At 42.1% G+C, this 23339-nt stretch overlaps 1 protein-coding gene across 3 annotated transcripts in view; it reads right to left on the reverse strand.

Annotated features, from left to right (window-relative positions):
* Positions 1-2359: 2359 nt before the first annotated feature.
* BAIAP2 (BAR/IMD domain containing adaptor protein 2) overlaps positions 2360-23339 on the reverse strand; it is a 243268-nt gene continuing 222288 nt past the window's right edge. For all 3 annotated transcript variants that reach the window (XM_044085084.1, XM_044085083.1, XM_044085086.1), the window contains one exon: positions 2360-2884. In XM_044085084.1, the coding sequence (XP_043941019.1) occupies positions 2815-2884 (70 nt within the window). In that variant the 3' untranslated portion in view covers positions 2360-2814. The remainder of the gene's footprint in view (positions 2885-23339) is intronic.

Consider the following 23339-nt stretch of genomic DNA (forward strand, 5'->3'; position numbering starts at 1 on the left):
GTTAACCCCCCCCCATTAATCCTCCACTTTTCCTCTACCAGTTATCACCAAAGAACAGGTTGCCACTGTGCTCTCTAAAGCTAGAAATATGGCTTCGATGGTTCCCGATGACATCCCAGGATGCCTCTTAGACAGCTTAAAACAGGGCCTTATCAGGCCCACTAGAATTTCTATTTAACCACATGCTCTGGAATGGTTTTGTCCCGGTGGAGTGGAGGACAGCAACAGTGATCCCTCTGCATTAAGGGGTACTATCAACTGACCTGGGAAATTAAAGACCCATATGTTTGTCTAGCCTTATATGCAAGGCCATGGAAAGAATAATAATGGACTTGATAAATAGTGACATAGGAAACCTCCAAACACTGGACCTGACCCATTTCAGCTTTGTAAGGGACAGGTCATGCTACTAAATCTGGTGGACTTCTTTGAGAAAGTTACTAGGTCTGTGGATGATGGTAAAACAGTGCATACTGCCTACCTTGAACTGTTCAGGGCATTTGAAAAAATTCCTCTCAAAGATACTACAGATAAGCTCAAAAAAACTAGGCATATATCCATACATCACCAGATGGATAGCCAAAAGGCTCATGGACAGGACACGTTGTTAAAGTGGGTGAATCCAGATTCAGCAAGAGGCCAGTTACTACTGGCGTGTCACAAGGCTCAGTGCTAGGACCACTCCTGTTTGGAATACATTTCTCGGAAGTCCAGGCTAATGAAGACCTCAAAGTCAGAGGCATAAACCTAAGCAATCCGCTAGCCCCTGGACATCATAAATGGGTAATATTGGCTAGGCTGGTAAGGGCTCTTAAGCGGTTAGCCTAGCAATCTCCTGTGAACCTATGAACCACATCTGCCAAATACTAAATGGTTAAGCTACATGTTCTACTTATTTAAGAACGTGTCACCACCAGCCAAGCTAATTTAATGGTGGTCATATGCCTGCCCCCATATTCTTTAATTTGGTTATTGTTTCTGACTACATTAAAATACTTCTGCAAGGGTGTTCCACTCATTCTCATTATTTCTGAAATATTTTCTCATAACTTTCACTATGCATTTTCTAACTCTTTCTTTAAACAAGATTCCTACTTTGACTCTAGATTTCCTTCCAGTTCTTGAAAACTTCTGTTACTACACCCAATATTCCCCAAGTCTACATATACACTATTTTACTTTCGCTTTACATTGATTTAGATACAAACCATTCAACACTACTTTCCTGAAAAAAAACTCTTTAATGTGGACTCCTAGACTGCATGCATTAGTTAAGTTGGAATCAGCAGGTACAAACAGATGACATCTTGTTTTTTCTACTGAAAATGTGTCTCCCTATATCACTCTGTATTTAGCAACCTTCCTTGCTGCTTTGCTTACCTTTAGTCTCGCCTGATAGGCCTAACCCAGGTCTCCTGCACTGTTTGCTACTACCCCACCAAGCTCCAAGCTGTGTACTTTCTTCTTGGACTTTTGCTTTCCAAATGAATAGTCTTGCACTGATTTTAAGTTCAAGTTTAAACCACTTCTCCAGACTTACCAAGTCTCTTCATCCTTTCTACATTTTTTGCACTAATTCTGTTGTTTACATTTCATCAGATTCCATTTCTCCCTGGTTAACATCCTTTCATCTTACTAAACTCTACTTATCCTTTGCTGTCCTACTGAACTTCCAAAGAACCCATTCCAAGTTAGCCAAACCAGAAAACTAATTTTTTTAAGAGTCATCACAACAGATGTGCTAAAGTCTAAGTAGGCAAAGTCCACTGTTTTGTCTTGATCTCATGCACTCGCTAGTTACACAAATAATTAATTTAACATGATCTATTCTACACAGAGTCATATGCCCCATGTTTTCATTTATTCAAATTACTTCATTTAGAAATAATTCCCCAATTCCACCTACGGCAGATGTCACACTCAGAAGTGTGTGTGTTTTTTTTTTTTTTTACATCTGTCTTGCGTCTGCTCCTCGAAAAGAAAATCGCTTATTTCCTTTTTCAGTTACCAAGAGCCTTTTACCCCTTTCTTATACATATAAATGAACTCCTTTAGTGGCAATATCAATGCACCTCTAAAATGTTCTAAAAGCACAGCTAGTAATGCCCTTAAACCACTTGGGGCAGCATAGACAAGTTGGAAAGACAAAACACTGCTGCTGGAACAACCAGTATCAATAGCACACAGTTGAATAATGGTGCAATACTGTACCAGTGAAGTTTCTGATTGAACTAAGTTGGTATTGTATGGGTGAGTTAAGGATTAAAAAAAATGCTGAAAACATTCACCTTGGCAAAAAAAAAGGCATTCTGCCTAGTGGACATACTGTACAAATTACTGTGTACAGATTTCTCACAAGTTCTTTGCAAACTCACTTTATTATTTTTGCAAAGACTTCTTCAGCAAAGTCCCTTTTATATTATGGAACCATTTTAAATGGCAATATTAAATAAGAATAAAATAAATAACCATTCAACAATCACTAAACAAATTATCATTTAAAGAATGGAAGCACAAAGTTCCGTCTACTCCTTTTCGTCCTGAATGTCAAAATAATATCAAAGATGGAAATAGATGAATAATCCATAAAAGTCTCTTGGTGATTATGCATTCTTAAGGCTCAGAACAGGCAAGCCATCAAGTTGTGATCCTTTGGTTTTAAACTTTTGTCTTTTTTTCTGGCTACCCACCGCTTCTGCCTTGCAACACACTAACAGTCTTGAGGAGAAGTACCATGCAGGTGGAGATGAGGCCATTCATTGGCAGTCCTGTAGTCAAGCAAGGCGATCTGTCCATTCACTGATTATGCTGTATTCATCGGCGTATGGGAGCAGATCTGTCATCTGTTTCTGTTGGCCTTAACTTGACATTCAGGAAAAGATTGCTGAGAAGAAATAAGAGACATTCAGTGCTTAGGAACAAAAATGTATTACACTTGTACAGAATATAAAAGAATGCTACATAATTGCACCTTTCGGAAAGCATGCTTTATGATCATCAACTATAGCCATAACTCTCAGCAAGAAGAAAAAACTTTAGTATTATGCAGCATCATAGAAATCATTCACTATACCATTAAATTAGCAGGAAAAATTGAATAATCACCTTGTACTAAATCCATGCACAAGAAATTAGGACCAACCACATGTAACTTGACTTTAGTGGTACAGAAACATCCAGGACCAGTCAAATGTCTAGTAGGAATTCTAATTTAAGAGGTTTTAGCAAGTCTTTGGCTAACTTTAATAGGATGAAATTCCCAGTGTTGTCCAGTACTGTTAGACGTCCCTCACAGAAAAGTCACAGTCTCCAAGATCCATGGCACAAGCTGTACAGGTAGGGAGGTGATGTATAATCAAAATGTTCATCCAACTCCAAGCAGTCCTCTAGAAAAGGGCAATGATCATACTCCTATTTAAAGGACAAAGGGGACAGCAGGAATGGACATCTGCAAGCAACTCCCAAAGCAGTACTGAACCGGATGAAATTATATGAAACGTCTACAAAACACAAGCCATCTATAACCCATACTAATGTAGGCAATGCATATGTCATTGGTTCACTTGGCTGCTAGTCTGCCAACTGCAGTCTCAGCATGGGTGATAAATAATTGAACATTACTGCAAACCCAGTGATATTCTGATTCAAAGTTCAAAGCTTACACCTATAGTGGCAAAGTGATGGAAAACACTGGTAATAACAGGACTGCAAAAAAATGAAGCAACCACAAAAATATTCATTTTAGACTGAGGAACAGATGGACAGAAAACAGATACAGGCTTCACTAAACAAACACTGGGAATGCCCTGATACTTTGGGTGAATGTTACAGTGTGTTAAGATGGTGGACTTCTTTTGTATATCAGGTAAGTGAACCGATCTGAGGAGCCTTGTCAGCAGGACTTAGGCCGACAGAAGAGTAGCAAACTGGAATCATAACTGATACAAGCAATGAAAGGCCAAATTTTCCGACATTGTTAAGTAATTAGAAAAATATAGGCTGAAATATTCAAAACTGTTGCACTAAAATGATTTACTGTAAAATTCTTATAAAGGGTAAGGACATTTGGTAGTATCTAGGAAAAGTAGTTAAGATGCAAAGACTCAAATGGAGGCAAGGCAAATCATCCTTCTTCTGCAATTTTAACATATGATGCATGTTAAGTTCAGCTAGGTGGTTAAAGGACCTGAAAGGGGAATGCTACAAGGTCCTGAAACAACAGCACGTAAATTTTGGAGGTAAAAGGAAAACCCCTTCAAACACCAAATGCATGTTTTTTTTTTTCAATATAACTTGTTCTCTGCTATAATAATGCATCATAATCACTTTAAGTGCTTATTATATTTTAATATTAATTCACAGATTAGCCATCACATAGCCCCCAGCTATACTGATGTGACCTTGTATTACAGCTTTGCTTTCTGTCTCCCAGAATCTAGCTGAAGTCTAATTGATATGATTCATGCTAGACATAAGGATACATGGGTTATTTCCCTTATCATTTAGATAAAATAGCATTAATGTGAGGTAAAGCCCTCTGGAACCCACTAGTTTTTATCCCCCCCCCCCCAAAAAAAAAAAAAACTGGTTTGGCGTAGTAAATAAGCTTCTCCTAAGTTTTTATACAGATAAGCCTCAGCAAAGCAAACTATCTAAATTACAGGTCTTTGGAGTCTACCAAATTTGTACTACTTCAACAGTCGACAGACCCCTACTCATTTCCCTAGATGGCATACTTGTTGGTGTAGTACAGGAGTCTTGTATTATTACTCAAGTCATATTATATTTCTCATTACAATGCAGAACTTTTCTGTAGGATGAACCTGCACATCGTTCTGTTCTGAAAATGTTCGTGTTTTTGATTTCTTTTTTAAACTAAGACACAAATGTCTGTTTGCATTACATTATGACATTACTACTCCTTTATTATTTTATAAGGTAATAGCCCAAGACAACCATTTGGAAATAGTCTGTTTTGATATAGGTTTCTCCTTCTTACTTTCACAAGAAGTAAACAACTGATCTGCAGATCTGAAAGACTTTGTTCTGTCTTGACAATACCACAGTTGTTTGTGGACATTTCGGGTACGGAGTATCCTTTTTTCCCAATTTGTAGGCTCAGAAAAGAAAATGGGGAGACGGATATTTTGGCTTAAAGAAAACATGGATACCATTTTAGGCATAAAAGGAGGATTAGTTCTCAAAGAAATCCAGTCTCTGTGCAAAATGAGATAGGCTAACTTACCATAAGAGCTTGCAACTCACATATTCTTCTTGTAGAGGTCAGAACAATCAGTAAAACAGTTTTCAAATGTGAATAACCTCAAGTCATTCAGATGAACTGGTTCAAAATGAGTAACTGTTAGCTTTTCTAGTACCAAATTAAAATCTGAAGGAGAAGCCACCAGTTTTCTTGGAGGTCTGTTATGCAAAACTCCTTTCAAAAACATCTTGACATGAAATGGCCAATAAATGAACCATAATGGAAGAGTAAGAAAGGCCAAAGGATAGCAATTCACACAAACACTATAAAACCGGAAACATTTTACAAACACTAGCCATGAATGGGTGCTGGTTATGTTATTGGCACCAAGTAAGAAATCTTTTCCATTTGCTAATATATGATTTTCTAGTAGCAGGCCTTATTGCCTTTATTAGTATCTGCTGCACATCCTCAGTAAACAGGTGCCTAAAGGGAATTAAGATACCATCATCCAGGCAGTCAGCTAAAGTTGTTTGGGGAATAGGGTGTATCAGACACCCTTGTTCTTGTGCGAGTAGATCCAGTCTGTATGGAAGCTTGTGGTAATTGACCCTGATCATTTTCCAAAAGAATGGAAAAATTATGTTTGCTGGGCCAGAAGGGAGTCACTACAATGATCTTGAGGGATTCCTTCTGAATCTTCAAAACTACTCAGGATATCAATGGAAACTGTGGAAAAGCATACAGGAATATTCCTGTCCAAGGAAAAGAAAAAGCATCCATCTTCCAGAGCTTCTTGCATGGAGTTCTGGAACAGAATCTTGCCAGTTGACTGTTCAGAGAGGAGGCAGAAAGGTCTACTTGACCTTCTCACAGATGGATCAAATCTTGGAAGACCCCCCCCCCCACGATCTAACTTCCATTAGTGAGGGTCTGCCTTTGTCCTGCTTGGCTTGTGTGCTACACAAGTTTGTTCTATCAGGATGTACGATGCCTTGTAGAGTGAGATTGTGCGATGCAGCTATATCCCAAGTTACTATGGCTAGTCTGCAAAGGGGTTAAGACCTGATTCTTCCTTGCTTGTTGATGTACCACAAGACTGGTATTACAATACTGTCACCATTTGCCAAAATCATGGAGAAGTGTATACACAAACAACTTCTTTACTATCTTACCCAGAACAATTTACTAACCAATTCTCAACATGGTTTTAGACCCCACCATAGTACAACCACTGCTCTTCTCTCTTTTACTGACACTATCAATCGCAACCGAAATGACAAAAAAATATCTTCAGCACTATTTCTTGACCTATCAAAGGCCTTCGATATGGTGAACCATCAACTACTACATCATACACTAGAAAATCTCCAACTAGACAAACAAGCTCTGGACTGGTTTCTTGGCTATCTGGTAGGAAACAAGCCCAACTCTGGCAATCTAAGTTTTCTAACCTCTTACCAAATACCATAGGAGTACCCCAAGGATCTATACTGGGGCCTCTTCTTTTTACTATCTTCATAAATGACCTGTATAAAGCCATCCCTGAAGCCACCTGCATTCAATATGCAGATGACTCGACATTAGTCTGTGCTGATACATCTCCTGTCAACCTACTAACCAAAACTCAATCATGTTTCATATCAGTAGAGAATTGGCTATTAGGACGTAAATTGATCCGGAATCCAAACAAAACCAAATTACTACTTTTCCACCCCACTCAAAAGACCACAGCCCTATCCTTTTCTATCCAATCCAAAAATGGAACAATCATCTCCCCAGACTCCTATACCAAACTATTAGGAGTTTCCATAGATAACAAACTTAGATTTGATATCCATATCAATCAGACCATTAAAACCGTTAATAAAAAACTCGGGTCACTATACCGGATCAAATCTTTTCTAACTCCAATAGCAAAAGTGACCATGGCCCGCTCTCATCTTCTCTCCACCCTCCTGTATGCCTCCCCTAGGCTCACTAATCTTAACACAGCTGAACTAAATAAACTATTGCGCTGCTATAATCAGATTGCTAGATTTGCAACAGGAATGCCTTACAGAACACACCACTGTATTAACCTAAGAAACCTAGGTTGGATTGAATTCGCTAACCTTCTACAGAAGACCCAACTCATTGAAGCATTTAAAATCCTGAACCAACCTGACAAAACTCCAGGGCTGAAAAATGTAATTAGACCCTACAATAATCTCAGTAGTCTGCGCTCCTCCAATAAGCTACTAGTTCAAACAGTCAAAGCCAACAATTACCAATGCCATTGGTAAAATATGGACCTCCCTCCCCCCCAGCATTTCCTGCATTTCCTCCCTAGGCCTTTTCAAAAAAAGGTTAAATCACCATCTAAAGTCACATTGGCTCTGTCAATGCTCAAGTCCTGACTAATCCTTTCTCAGACAAGGACAGATCTTTTTCCTAGATGCATCCCCTCCTTCTTTCTTGTTTCTCTCTCCTCTTAACCAAAGTGAGTAGCCTAGAAGGAGAAATGGTATGCTGGAATCTGTGTAAATATTTTTGTATCCCTGATATTGTATATGATAGACTAATTACACTGTACTGCATCTCCTTTGTAGCATTTACTATTATAGGAGATAAATTTTGTTTTTGTTTTTTTTTTCTTTCTTTGTATTATTGCAATGCATTAACCTCTGTTTTACTGTGGAGCTTTTCTCCCCGGGCCTCCGCTGAAAATGGACATGTATCCAGTCAGACTATCCCGGTCAACAAATGTAAAATAAATAAAATAAAAATAAAATAAATTTGTAACAACTTGTAGAAGTCCAGGTTACCAAGGATGATTCAGAGAGCTAACTGCCTTGATCAAAGCAAACATCTCCTTTATATTTATGTATTGTGTCTGTCCTTGGTGTCCTAAACATCTTGCACTTTTATCCCTTCTGAAACAGCTTCCCAGGCAAAGTCGTCGCTGGTGACTGACTGCTTTGGAGCAGGAGGGGAAAGGAGGGACCTAGATTTACAGATATTAGCCATCTCTACCAAGAGATTTTTCTACTGACAAACTCCAGAACTGGGATTTGAAAAGATAATGTGCATTGGTGCTGAGACCAGAGACCTCAAATAACTGCATATTCCTCATGTGGAGTCTTGAAAATTATAGATGCCATGAGACTCCAAAATCCTAAGTTATTCCCTCAGTAATTGAAGCCTGAGCGGAAAACACTTGAAATGGATCTAGACAAAGATCTGCTTTTTCCTGTGGAAGAAAAGCTTTTTGAACTGAGGTGTCTAGTAGAACAGCCCAGGAACACAATCCTGTGTGATGAATCAAAAGACTTTTGAATGTTCTCTCTTGGAATCTCAGCTTATACAAGCTCGCTCACCCAAGTGAGAGATTCCTGAAACTGAGAAATACTCTGTAAAAATAAACAAGTTGTCTAAATATGGAAAACTGTGGAAATCCTATAGCCTGCAACAAGCTATAACTGGAGCTAAGCACTTTATGAACCACTCTTGGTGCAGTGGATAGTCCAAATGGTAAGGCAGAGAAAGTACAGTTGTGTACACTTACCATAAATGTAGATGTTTGAGTTTATTCACTGTTGCAGTCTTCACATTTGGGTTATCCCTGCCAGGGTAGCCGTCGGTTGGCCCGAATACCAGAGACTTAGTGTTTCTGTGTCTGTTGCTGCTGCTTGAGGATGGCCATCAGGTTGGCAGTAATGTACAGTAAGGCAGCCAACACCATTACATCAGTTTTTCTTGCCCTAACCTGTCAGGACCCCCCAAGTAGGATGCCAGGGTCTGGTGGAAGGAACCCCACCAGTGGAAAATAAATACCAATAAGTCCCTTGAAAGGAAAGGAGAGCAACACATTAGAATGGTAGTAAAACGAGAAAGAGAAGAAAGGGAGATGGAGGGGGGACCAGGACTGCAGCAGTGAATACACTCGTACATCTACATTTATGGTAAGTGTACACAACTGTACCATGTTCTTCATGTTTCACTGTTGCAGTCATCACATTTGGGTTGATTCCCAAAGCTGAGGAAAAGGGTGGAGGCAGTCAATGAAACTAGGGGCTGGCTAGGATGCCCTGCAAGACTGCAGAGGCAAACTCTGCCCTGGATTTGGAGAAGAGCGGCAGGTGGCAATGCTTGGTAAAAGTGTGAAAAGATATCCAGGCTGCAGCCTCCAGGATGTCCCTGGTGGAGGACTCCTCTGAGAAAAGCCCAGAGGTGGAGGCTGCTCTGGTGGAGTCTGTGCCAACCCCCTGGGGGGAGGCTTTCCATGCTGTTTGTAGCAGAAATAGATGCACTGTGATATCCATTTGGAAATGGTTTGTTTGGAGATGGCTTTTCCTTCTAAGCCCTGTAGCAAAGCTAACCAGCAACTGATCAGGCTTTCTGATGGATGTAGTCCTGTCTAGATAGAATCTGAGCTGTCTGTACACATCTAAGAGTGAAAAATCCTTTCCCTCTTGTTCTGGGGATTAGGAAAAAAAGTGGGCAAATGAATGGATTGGTTGAGAGCCACACTGGACACCACCTTGGGCATGAAGGATAGGTTAGTTCTGAGGGATACCCTTGTCTGCATGAAAAATGATGGAAGGGTTCCACAGCCATGAATGCTTGCAGATCAGACACTATTCTGGCTGAAGTGATGGCCAGAAGGAATTCAGTCTTCCAGGAGAGAAACTTTAGCTCTGCAGACTGGTTCGAAAGGGGGCAGGTTGAGCTTTTCCAATAAAAAGTTAATGTCCCAAGCTGGTGTTGGTGCCCTTCTGGGTGGCCTCAAGTTGCTAGCCCCTCTTAGGAACTGTTTGATCAAAGAGTGTGAGAAAAGGGGCTGCTTAGTGGGAAAATGAGCAGAAATAGCAGAGGCATGAATTTTTATAGAGGAGGCCACTGTGCAGTAGGTCAACTAAGTAATCCAGGATGAGAGGGAGGGAGGTCTGTGCAGTATTGGCTCCCTTAGCCTGGATCCAGGTGCAGAACCTTTTCCATTTATCAGCATAACACTTTCTCGTGCTAGGACGTCTGGCCTCATGGATAACATCCAGAACCGGTTTACTGAGTTTGGCAGATTGGTTCGGGGTTAGAGAATAAGCCAAGCTGCCAAACTGAGTGTCTGTAATTGGGGGTTAAAGGAACTCCCTTTCCCTCTGGGTCAGGCGGTTTGAAATCGGAGGAAGATGCCATGGGGGTAGCGAGGACAGGCTGCGCAGCAAGGGGTACCAGTGCTGCTGGGGCCAGTCGGGAGCTATGAGAATGGCCCTTGGTTTTTCCTCCCTTATTTTGAGTAGTACCCTGTGGATGAGAGAAAGGGGAGGAAAGGCATAGACAGACAGATTGACCCAGGGGAAGGACAGGGCATCCACTTTCCAAGCCATGCAGTGATGCTCCCTGGTGCAGAATTTGCTGAGCTGATGGTTGGTGTAGGAAGCAAAGAGGTTGACCTTCGGGGTTCCCCATTTCTGAGTTATTAGGGTGAAGGTACTTCTGTTGAGTTGCCACTTGTGTGGGTCCAAACGATTTCTGCTTAAAAGGTCAGCCAGAGAGAGTCTGGTAGGAATTGTGCTAACAGGTGTAGTTGCATGGCAGTGGCTGTGTGCCAAAGGGTCATGGCCAGCCTGCATAGAGGGTAGGAGCGAGTCCCTCCCTGCTTGTTGTACCACATCACAGTGGTGTTGTCTGTTTTGATCAGGAGAGCCCCTGGAGAAGGGGCTTGAAAGCTATCAAGGCATGCCACACAGCCATCATCTCTTTTAGATTGATGTGCAATTTGCTGTGGATTCCATTGGCCCTGAATGCACCTGTCATCCAGGTGTGCACCCCAAGCGTAGTCTGATGCATCTGTGGTGCGGGTCTGGGTGGCAGTGGTGGGGAGAAAGGCCTTCCCTTGTTGTGGGAGCATGCTGCTGCCTACCAAAGAAAATCTTTTCTGAGGCAAGGAATTACAGGTATAAGTGTTTCCAGGTCTTGAGAGTGTTGGCACCAAAGGCTCTTTAGGTACCACTGAGGTTACCTCATATGCAGTTTGGCATATGGAATGAGTAGTATGCAAGATGTCATGAACCCCAGAGCTTGCAGGATCTTCCTTGCAGTTAGTTGGGGCCTGGTGGCTAGTTGAGAAAAGTAGGCTGTCTGGAAAATTTGTTTCTCTGGAGTAAGGTATGCCATCAGGTAAGCTGTGCCCAGACTTGCTCCCTGGAAGATTATCCTTTGGGTGGGCACCTGTTTGGATTTCTTTTCATTGATTGTGTACCCTAGGGAGGTTGGTAGGGTCTTTACAAAGGCCAGGTGCTTGAGCAGCTTCTCCTGGCTGCCTGCCTGAATTAGGCAGTCATGTAAGTATGGATAAATCTGAATATTTCTTTGTCTGCAAAAGGCAATGGCCGGAGCCAGACATTTTGTGAAAACTCTGGGAGCAGCAGATAAACCAAAGGGAAGCACAGAGAACTGAAAATGTTGAGATCCTGCCCTGAAGTGGAGATATTTCCTGCATGATTCCCTTATAGGAATGTGGAGGTAGGCCTCTTTTAGATCTTGGGTGGCTAGCCAAGTGTCCTTGGACAGCATGGGTAGCAGCTGCTGGAGGGTGAGCATTTTGAATTTTGGGATCACTAGGAAGGTGTTTAGAATGGATGTATCGAGGATGGGGTGCCAGGTGCCCTCTTTCCTGGGAACCAGAAAAAGTCTGGAGTAGAAACCTTGGCCTATCTGTTCTGCAGGAACGTGCTCTATTACCCTCATAGGGAGCAGGGAAATGATTTGCTTTTGAGCCTTTGCCCACTGATTTGGTGGTAGATCTGGGAACCCTTATGGGGTTGGAAGGGTGTGGAAGGAAAATTTGTGTCCCTGAGACACAATGTTCAGAACCTGGTGGTCTATGGTAATGGTGGCCCAGGTGCTTGAGTGAAAAGAGAGCTTTCCTCCTAGGGGTAAGTGAAGGTGGGCAGAGGGAGGGGGAGGAAAAGAGGAGTCATTGTGAGTTTTTACCATGAAGGAGTGGCTTAGAACTCCCTGGTTTTGAAGTGGAGATAGTCCACTGCTTAGATCTCTGCATTCCCTGGGGCTGCTGTCAGGGAGGGGGTCTGCTTCCACGGGGCCTAGGCGGGGCCGGTTTACTGGGAGCAGGAAGAACCAGTGTTTGGAGGGACAATGCCCGCTGAACCTACTAGGCTGGACCTGCAAGAAATCCTTAACTGTTTGCATAGACTTAGCTTTTTCTTCCATCTTTTTTAAGACCTCTTCTGCCTTAGTGCTAAATAAGTTATCTTTGTTGAAGAGGGCAGCCAACAATTTAGATTTGACATGATCTGGCAGGGGATGTTCCTTAAGCCATGAATGCCTTCTAATGACAGATCCAGTGACTGCTGCCCTGCAAGGAGCTTCTAGGGCATCAAAACCACAGTGCAAAGTGTGTTTAGTTACTTGACTTGCAGAATGCATTAACTCTTGTAAATCTTTAGATTCTGCCTAAGCAGGAAAGAAGAGTAATTGAGGTGTATACTTTCTTACTCCATCTGCCCAATGCTTGGGAATCCCTGTCTGAGGGGGTGGGATTCTTAGTAGAGGTTGCTTTAATTCCTTTTGGCCCTTGAGAAATTACCTCAGAGTCAGCTGTAGGATTTTTAAAAAGATATTAGTGTGAGTCAGGGACTCTATAGTACCCTTCTGGTTTTCTGGGAGGAGGAGGAAGGGTGTTAGGAGTCCAGGTGGATTCGAGGAAAACATCCTCCACAACATCCAGGACTGGGAGGATGGCCAAAAGTCTGTGTTGAGGAAAATCTAGGAATTCTCTGAGTCTCTTTTTAGACTGACGGTAGTCCTGACTCTCCTATTGGAAATGCTCCCTTACGGTATGCAGGGTTTCCCAAAGGAAAACCCCTCTGGGGGAGAGGGGTTGCATGTCTTCATATTCAGATGCATCAGATTATTCTGACTCTTGTTCAGACAAAACTACAGGGGACAGATCTCTTTTCCTTTTGGAGGGGGTAGCTTGGCTTCCCCTGATCAGCATGATAAGGTCGTCTGCCATTCTATACATATGAGACTGAGGCAAGGTAGCAGGCGCCTGAGGGTGGGTCAGCGGTTTCTTGGCTGTGGTTTGTACCCGGGGCCTATAAAACTCTGTAGTTTTAGAAAGAATGGTATTTGCAAAAGAAGACGTCTGTTTGTGTCGAGATTCGGTAGTGTGAAGGACTTCCACAGAAGCCGGTGCCTGCTCAGTGGCTCCGGACCCATCCAAAGTTGAGACTGCAGGATCCTTAGTCGAAGAGTTTTGTGGCATACCGGACTCCAAAAGGGTCTTGGTAGTGGCCTGCGCTCTGTCTTTATCTTTACGTTTTTTTTGGAAGATCTGCTGTCAGATGGCTTACCGAAGCCGTATCAGAATTCGACTAAGTGAAAATATCTGGCTACAATAAGGGCCTGATGACAGCACAGAAGCGACAACGAGGGACATCGTGGTCTAGGCCTAAACAAGTGACACAGTAAGAGTGGAAGACTCGGTGTGGTATTTGTTTTCCACAGGCGAGACAATTAACTTTTTCTGACATCTGTTAGTGCAAGAAAAAAGGATACCCAATGGGGTACTTAGCTTTAGAAGACTTCAACTTCAATTTGCTAGACGAAAACTCAGGTAGCGGCCGATCGGCACTCGTGCAAACTGCTTCTGCTTCGGGCTCCGCAGCAAGAAATACTGATGTAATGGCATCGGCTGCCTTACTTTATACTACTGATGACCTGACATCAATCCTCAAGCGACAGTAACTGATGCAGAAATACTAAGTTTCTGGTATTCGGGCCAGCTGAGAGCTACCCTGGCAGGGATAACCCAAATATGATGACTGCAACAGTGAAACACAAAGAACATCTGATAATGTGATTCTGTCACACAGAATCTTACGAAACTACTGAAGTCTGGATGAATAGGGATGTGATAAGCATCTTAAATGTAGTGTTACCAAGAAGCTTAAATGAGGAATTAGGGGTAACTGGTTGTGAAGTGACATTTTGAACTTTGGCACTATTACAAATTGGTTTAGAAAAGAAAGAACCAGAATTGTTCTCCAAGCATTTTCTTTTTTTGATACCAAAAACACCATTTAATAAAAAAAAAATCTCAAGAGGAAATGGTTACATCACTCCCCGAGACGTGTTGAAGGACAGGGGGAAATAGAAGTCTGATCTGGTGGATGAGGATTTTACCCCCTGGAAATGAGGAATTTCCTTCCACTGCCATCTGTAACTGAATAATTTTTAGAATCCATTTGTCTAAAACTATCAGTTGCTAATGACAGAATTGGAAATTCAAACTTTCTGTAAGGGAAAATATACTGGCAGGGGCTGGGTGTGGATGGGTAGTTGGAGGTTTGTAACGATAAGGTTCCTTAAACAGTCATTCTGACTTGGGCTATCATTTTTTTGTTGGGGGGGGATTGTGTATTCTTTCTGTAACTTCCTTGCCAGTTCTTCTTGAATATCTGTTTACCAGCATTTTGCTGAGACTATTTTGTTTCTTTCCAAAATGGGATGAGGGGTTTGAAAATCCCTAGGAAGATTTGGATAAGGAGGGCTGAAAATTTTTTTAGAGCGACCCTGTATTAGCTTACCCCCCTAATCACACTTTTTCACATCATCTGGGAGGTTCTGAGAATGCTGTCACAGTCCTGTAAGTAGTAGTAGAGTCATGCACACAATTTAAACAATGAACTGTGACCGGTAAAATGGAAGAAGTTAAACCATTTAAAGCAGATTTTTTCTTTACAAGAAGAAACTGCAGTCAAAATACTCCCCATACTTTCACAATTAGCCAGAATAAACTGTAACATAGGAGCCTGACTATTTGAAATTCTGAAAGTCAAAGTTGCAGAAGCTTACATTTTTTCCTATACCTTACCAAGTATTTTCCCAGTGGAATTAAAGTGTATTGTTACACTTCTCATACTACTGTGTTTTACAGTTAATATCATTAATGGATATGCCCCTGATGTCAAAAGCAACAAGTGTTTGAAAACAAAACTAAGATTATGACACTATTTGTATGTTTAAGTTTTACTGCTGATTCAGCTTTTCCTTCTGACCACACCCCCTAAATGATGTCAGGTTAGGTGTTGGCAATAAATTACATGCAGTGGATATAAAAAGTGTATACACCCCTGTTAAAATGCCAGGATTTTGTGATATTTAAAAAAAAAAAAAAAAACTCCACAATAAATCATTTCAAAACTTTTTCCACCTTTAAATGTGACCTATAACCTCTACAATTCAATTGAAAAACAAACAAATCTGTTAGGGGAATAATATAAGAAATAAAAAACATACAATAAGCTGACTGCATAAGTGTGCACACCCTTAAACTAATAATTTGTTGAAGCACCTTTTGATTTAATTACAGCATTCAGTCTTCTTGGGTACATACCTGCCATCAAAGAGACTCGGATTGATCTCAAATCATATTTAGGCATATCGAACTTCTTTGATGTTATGTACCTGATTTTTTTTTTCTTTTTTTCTTCTTTCGCATGTTATACAAAACTGTGTAATAATGTGTCTCCAAGGTATAACTACTTGAAACTATATCACTGTAAGCGTAGCTACTTTTGCGATTTTTTTGGGGGGGATACTTCTGTGATATTGTTACTTCTATTTGGAGCTTTTCTCCTTGGGTCTCCACTGAAAATGGGCCCCTGGCTCAGTTGGACTAACCCAGTTAACAAATGTCAATAAATAAATAAAATAAATAAGTTCAGCTGTCCTAGTAGAATTTTCCCGACATTTACTCAGTTGCCTGCTACAGCAAAAGCCATAGTTCGCAGAGAGCTTAAAATGCATCAAAGGGATCTCATTGTTGAAAGGTATCAGTCAGGAGAAGGGTACAAAAAAATGCCCACAGCATTGGATAGAACATGGAACACAGTGAGAACAGTCATCAAAAAGTGGAGAAAATATGGGACAACAGTGACATTGCAAAGAACTGGACGTCCTCCAAAACTGATGAAAAGACGAGACGAAAACTGGTCAGGGAGGCTGCCATAAGACCTACAGCAATACTGAAGGAGCTGCTGGAATTTCTGGCAAGTACTGGTTGCGTACTACATGTGACAACTATCTCCTGTATCCTCCATAGGTCTGGAGTATGGGGCAGGGTTGAAAGACGGAAGGAAGCCTTTTCTTATACAGAAAAACATCCAGGCCCAGCTAAAATTTGGAAAAGAGTACATCAAGTCTCCCAAAAGCATGTGGGAAAATGTGTTATGGTCTGATGAGACCAAGGTTGAACTTTCTGGCCACAATTCCAAAAGGTACATTTGGCACAAAAACACTTTGCATCACCAAAGGAACACCATCCCCATGGTGAAGCATGGCGGTGGCAGTATCATGCTTTGGGTTTGCTTTTCTTCAGCTGGAATTGGGGCTTTAGTCAAGGTGGAAGGAATTATTAACAGTTCCAAATACCAGTCACTTTTTTCCCCCAAAACCTTCAGTCGTCTCTTAGAAAGATGAAGATGAAGAGGAATTTCACCTTTCAACAAAATGACCCCAAGCGGATATCCAAATCAACAAAAGAATGGTTTAACCAGAAGAAAATTAAAGTTTTGGAATGGCCCAGCCAGAGCCCAGACCTAAATCCAATAGACAATCTGTGGGGTGACCTGAAGAGGGCTGTGCACAAGAGATGCCCACACAATCTGACAGATTTGGAGCGCTTTTGCAAGGAAGGGTGGGCAAATACTGCCAAGTCAAGATGTGCCATGCTAACAGACTCCTACCCAAGAAGACTGAATGTTGTAATTAAATCAGAAGGTGCTTCAATAAAGTATTAGTTTAAGGGTGTGCACACTTATGTAACCAGCTTATTGTATGTTTTTTATTTTTCATATTTTTTCCCCTAACAGATTTGTTTTTCAATTGAATTGTACAGGTTACAGGTCACATTAAAGGTGGGAAAAGTTTTGAAAGGATTTATTGTGGTCTCATATTTAATATCACAAAAACCTGGCATTTTAACAGGAGTGTGTACACTTTTTATATCCACTGTACGTATGCAAAGAATTCTGGGTAATTACAAGCACCATATTTCTTTAAAGGAACAACTACTTATTTACATTATGGTTTCACTAACAGCATCAAATATGTTAAATTTTCAAGGATGGGTAGTCCACCGCTGAGAAATAGCTGACAAATTGTCTAACTAGGACATTAGATTCTCTTATTGCTGCAACTAACATGGAAAAACAGCAGCTTATACACTAATGTAGGAAGTCAGGCAGAGTGGGTACAGTATTTCATGATGTCCTGTCAGGTATTTTCAGTTTCAAGAAAACTTAAGGTGGAGGTGCTTATGAATGAAATTAATCATAAAAATAGCACACTACTTGCCTTAAACATGTAAAATTCGATTTTTTTAATTGGCAAGAAAGTACAGGTGTGCAAAAACTTACCATAACAGTAGAAGTCCTTCTCTTCACTATTGCAGTATTCTTTACTAAAAGGATTCCCTGCCCAGGCTAGCTCAATGCCCGGCCAGTATACCAAAGCCTTAGGAATTTAGGGACATCGTACATCACACTTGTGTTCCCTGCTAATGGAGTAGGGCATAAAGGTGATGTCTGGATGCACATACCTTAGAAAGTACAGTTGTGTACACTTACCATAAATGTAGATGTTCGAGTGTATTCACTGTTGCAGTCATTACATTTGGGTTATCCTGCTGGCAGGTTGCCCTCACTCAGCCTGAATTCCAAAGTCTTGGGTCCTACATCGGTTGCTGTCGCCTCTTCCCTGATATCAGGTTGTCAGGGGTATAAAAGATGCAGCAGACGCCATTTTATTCAGTTTTTCTTGCCCAAGATGTCAGGTGCCCCCAAAAGGGTAAGCTAAAATTATGTTAATAAAACATACATGCACCAAAATAAGCTTTACCTCCATCTATAAGCAAATACACCACCAAGGTTGTATAGATTAGAGAAGTACAGATAAGTTCCAGCAAAAATAAGGGGGATAGTGGGTGGGTAACCTGGACTGCAACAGTGAAGACACTCTAACATCTACATTTATGGTAAGTGTACACAACTGCACTATGTTCTTCGTGTTTCACTGTTGCAGTCCCAAAGCTATTGTTGGGGAGGCTGGAGCTAAACAGCATTAGGAGCGGCTATGAGGCCCTGCAGAACTGCAGTGGCAAAGCCTGCCCTGGATTTAGAGTAAAGAGGCAGATTGTAATGTTTTGTCAAGGTATGCACTGAACTCCAAGTAGCAGCCTCTAAAATGTCTTTGGTTGGTACTCCCCCGAGAAAGGCAGCAGAAGTGGCTGCAGCTCTGGTTGAATGTGGCCTAATGCTCTTCGGCACTGGTTTGCCATGCTGTGAGTAGCAGAAACAAATGCAGTGACCCATCCACTTTGAAATAGTCTGCTTGGAGATGGCCTTTCCTTGTGATGCTGTGGCACATGCCACTAGTAATTGTTCCGTCTTTCTGAAAACTTTAGTTTTGTCCAAGTAGAATCTAAGTTGTCTGTGTACGTCCAAAGAATGCAGAATGTTCTCCCCCCTGTTCTGTGGATTTGGATAAAAAGTTGGCAAATTAATTGTTTGGTTAAGGGCTACACTGGATACCACCTTAGGCATAAATGTAGGGTTTGTTCTCAGAGAGACCCTGTCTGGATAAAAAATGATAAAGGATTCCACAGCCATGAGAGCCTGTAGCTCTGAAACTCATCTTGCAGAAGTTATTGCTAGGAGCAGAGCTGTTTTCCAAGATGAGAACTTTATATCCGCAGTAGCAGCTGGCTAAAAAGGAGGTAAGGTGAGTTTTTCCAAGACATAATTGAGGTCCCGTGCAGGTATTGGTGTTCTCCTTGGAGGCCATAAGTTTTTGGCTCCTCTGAGGTACTGCCTTAATAAAGGATGAGAAAAGAGTGGTGGCTCTGTATTGTAATAGGCTGAAATGGCAGAGGCATGGATTTTAACTGATGAAAAAGATAGGCCTTTGTCCAGCATCTCAGTTAAGTATTGCAAAATCTGAGGAATATTTGGGACAGCTGTATCAGTTCCTTGAGCTTGGTTCCAAGTGCAAAATCTCTTCCATTTCCCAACACAGGATTTTCTAGTACTAGGCCTTCTGGCTTCTACAATGACATCCATCACAGCTTTACTGAGATGTGTGGTTTGTATGGCTACATTATCCGCCATGCTGCCAGGTTTAGGGTCCTGAGTTGGCTGTGCAGAATCTGATTGTTTTGCTGGGACAGTAGATGAGGTACTTGAGGTAAGGTCCAGGCTGGGCATTGGGACAAGTTCCTTAAGATCAGATATCAGTACTGACGTGGCCAGTCTGGGGCAATCAGAATCATTTTTGGTTGGGGAGGAGAGGCAGTGGAGGAAAGGCATATAATGATAGGTTTGTCCAGTTGAAAGATAAGGTGTCCACTTTCCAAGCTTGTCTGTGATTGTGCAGAATCTTTTTAGTTGATTGTTTTGAGGGGAGGCAAATAGATATATGTCCGGGCGTCCCCATTTCTTTGTTATCACACTGAAGACTTGTGGAGCCAGGTGCCACTCGTGGGGATCCATGAGGTTTCTGCTTAGTTCGTCTGCCAGAGTATTTTCCTTTCCTGGCAGGAATTGTGCCTGCAGATGAACTTGGTAAGTCAATGCTGTGTCCCATAAAGCCATGGCTAGTCTGCACAGGGGATAAGAATGAGTGCCCCCCTGCTTGTTTACGTACCACATGACCGTGGTGTTGTCTGTCTTTATCAGTAGTTGTCCCGGATGAAGTAGGTCCTTGAAGGCTGTCAGGGCATTTTGAACAGCTAGCATCTCTTTTTGATTGATATGTAGATGCTTTTGGTTTGTGGACTAGGTGCCCTGAATGCCTCTTCCTGCCATTTGTGCCCCCCAGGCATAATCTGATGCATCCGTCATTAGGCTCTGCCTGGCAGGGGGTAGTGAGAATGGCTGTCCCTTGTTTTGGTGACAAGCCTTTGTCCACCATCGAAACTCCTGTTGCAGGCAGGGAATTAGAGTAATCATTGTTTCCAGCCTGTGGCAATGTTGTGTCCAGACACTTTTTAGGTACCATTGAATTTTCCTCATATGCAGTCTTGCATATGGAACTAGTAAGATGCAGGATGCCATGAAGCCCAAAGCCTGTTGGACTTTTCTTGCAGATAACTGGGCCTTTGTTGCCATTTCCATGAAATAGGTGGTCAGATGCCTTTGTTTGTGTGGAGTGAGATAAGCCATCTGGGCAGTTGTATTTAAGCTTGCACCCAGGGATATTACCTCTTGAGAGGGTACTAGTTTTGATTTCTTTTTGTTGACTGTGTACCCTAGGCATGTTAATGACAAACGTCAGATGCTGTAGTAGAATGTCCTTGTTCTCGGCTTGTATGAGGCAGTCATCCAAGTAAGGATATATTTGTATTCCTCTTTGTCTGCAGTAAGCAATTACTGGTGCCAGGCACTTTGTGAAGACCCTGGGTGCAGCAGATCAGCCAAAGGGCAATGCAGAGAATTGGTAATGCTTTGAACCAGCCTTGAATCTGAGGTATCTTCTGTATGATTGTCTGATTGGGACATGCAGGTATGCCTCTTTTAGGTCTAAAGTCATGAGCCAAGCCTTGCTGCCCAGCATGGGCAGAAGCTGCTGTAAGGTCAACATCTTGAATTTTGGTATATCCAGGAAAAGTGTTTAGAATAGATAGGTCCAGTATTGGTCTCCATGCTTGTCCTTTCTGGGGTACCAAGAGCAGTCTTGAGTAAAATCCTTGTTCCTGCTCTTGCTGTGGCACTTGTTGAATAGCCCTGATGTCCATGAGAGCTGCGACTTGTTTTTGAGCCTCTGTCTATTGATTCTTTGGTAGGTCTGACCAACCATTTGCCCTTGGCAGGGTATGGAAATGAAACTTGTAGCCTCGTGACAATATGTCTAGAACCCATTTGTCCTGGGATATAATGTGCCAATTTTGAGAAAAAAGTGCTAGTATTCCCCCTAAGGGTGCTGCCAGAAGACAAGTGCTTGGTGCAGGCAGGGGGGAAATCATTGGGATTGTTTTCTGCATGGTTGTGATTTGTCTTCTCCACCTTTGGAGGTAGAAGCACTCCACTGCTTTGACCTGTAGGAACCTTGTGGCTGTAATCTGCCTCTAGAGCATCTGGATCTGCCCCTTTGAGGTCTGTCTGAGACTGGAAAGGACCAATTCTTTGTAGGCCAGTGTCTGCTAAATCTAGGTGGCTGTACCTGTAAGAAATCTTTGACCGTTTGCATAGATTTAGCTTTGTCCTCCATTTTCTTTAACACCTCTTCTGCCTTAACACCAAACAAGGTATCATGTTGTAATGGAGCATCTAATAATTTTGCTTTAACATGGTCCAGGCAGATTTTGTTCCTTTAACCAAGCATGCCTCCTAATGACAGAACCCATAACAGCGGCCCTACAGGAGGCCTCCAGAGAATCAAGCCCACATTGCAAAGTATGCTTTCCAACTTGTTCAGCTGCATGCAATAAATCCTGCATTTCTTAATTTTCTGCACATTCAGAATTTGCCATAATTTTCTGTTTAAGCAGTGACATGATATATTGCTGATGTTTGAGCATGCAAAACTGGAAATTTAAGGCCCTTATAGCCAAAGTAGCAGATGTGTAAATCTTTTTTCCCCATCTATCCAGTACCTTAGAATCCCTGTCAGAGGGGGTAGGGTTTTTTGCAGTAGAAGCCTTGATCCCTTTGGGACCCTGAGAAATAGTTTCTGGGTCTACAGTAGGGTTTTTGAAAAGGAATTTATGAGAGTCAGGGACCCTGTAGTATCTGTCCAGCTTAACAGGAGCTGGATGTAAAGAGTCAGGAGTCAGACTAGGCTCCGAGAACACATCTACAATGTCTAACACAGGTGGAATAGCTAGAGGCCTGTGTTGAGGTAGTAAAAGGAAGTCTCTGAGCCTTTTCTTAGATTCTGAAAAATCTTGGCTCTTCCAGTGGAAGTGCTCCCTGATGGTATGCAAGGTTTCCCCAAAAGAGTAGTCTTCAGGAGGAGAAGCTGAAGGAATTGATTCTTCAGCATCAGAATCCTCACGGGAGGGGGGGGGGGGAGAGAATATTCCTGATCAGAAGAGGAATCTGAAGAAATGGAAACCTGATCTGAAGATTCATAGTCTGTCTCTTGCCTAGGCCTCTTATCAGGAGGGGGATGGGAACCCCTGATCAAGGTAATTAAGTCTTTGGCCATTTTGAGCATCTGATTTTTGGGCATGGAGGCCTGTCCTTGTGGCTGGTGAACTTGTTTCTTTGCCTTTAAAGGTGTTTTAGTCTTTGAAGTTGGTTTAATATATAATCGTTTAGGTCTGAATACACCCTCAGAAGCCATTGCCTGCTCAGCAGCCCTGGACCCATCTGAGGGAATAATCTCAGAGGCTCCAATACTTTGAGTTTCCAGCAGCCTGGCTGACTCCACGTGGGAGTCGGTAGTGGTCTGTGACTCTAAAGTAGCGGGCATCAGGGGCTGCAAAAGCACCTCACTGAGAACCAGCGACTTGCTTAGGAGAAGCTTCGTCGTCGGTTTTGGACCTCGGTTGCCTCTCTTTTTCTTTGTGTTTTTTGTGAACTCCGGTAGTCGGATGGCTATCCGACGACATTGTATAATTAAATCTTCACCCAAAATAGCTTAATGCAAAATCGTACTGACGCTTAATAGTGCGTTGGTTAAATCTAGCACAGAACCGACAACTAGGAACATCGTGGTCAGGCCCTAGGTAAGGAATACAGTAAGAATGAAAGTCCTTATGAGGTATTTGCTTCCCACAAGAAATACAATTATTAACTTTTTCTGACATTGGACTGGAGCAAGAAAAAAGTTTCCCCAATGGGGTACCTAGCTTTTAATGAAGACTTTGGATCTGAAACTCGAACACGAAAATCTCAGGAGTCGGCCGAAGGGTACTTGCGAACGGCTTCTGCTTCGGGCATCGCGCGGCAAGAAAGACTGAATAAAATGGAGTCAGCTGCATCTTTTATACCCCTGACATCAGGGAAGAGGCGACAGTAACCGACGCAGGACCCAAGACTTTGGAATTCAGGCTGACTGTGGGCAATCTGCCAGCAGGATAACCCAAATGTAATGACTGCAACAGTGAAACATGAAGAACATCTGAAAA

The sequence above is a fragment of the Protopterus annectens genome, chromosome 10.part0, assembly GCF_019279795.1.
Source record: "Protopterus annectens isolate FY-2018-M chromosome 10.part0, PAN1.0, whole genome shotgun sequence".
Taxonomy (NCBI): Eukaryota; Metazoa; Chordata; order Ceratodontiformes; family Protopteridae; genus Protopterus; species Protopterus annectens.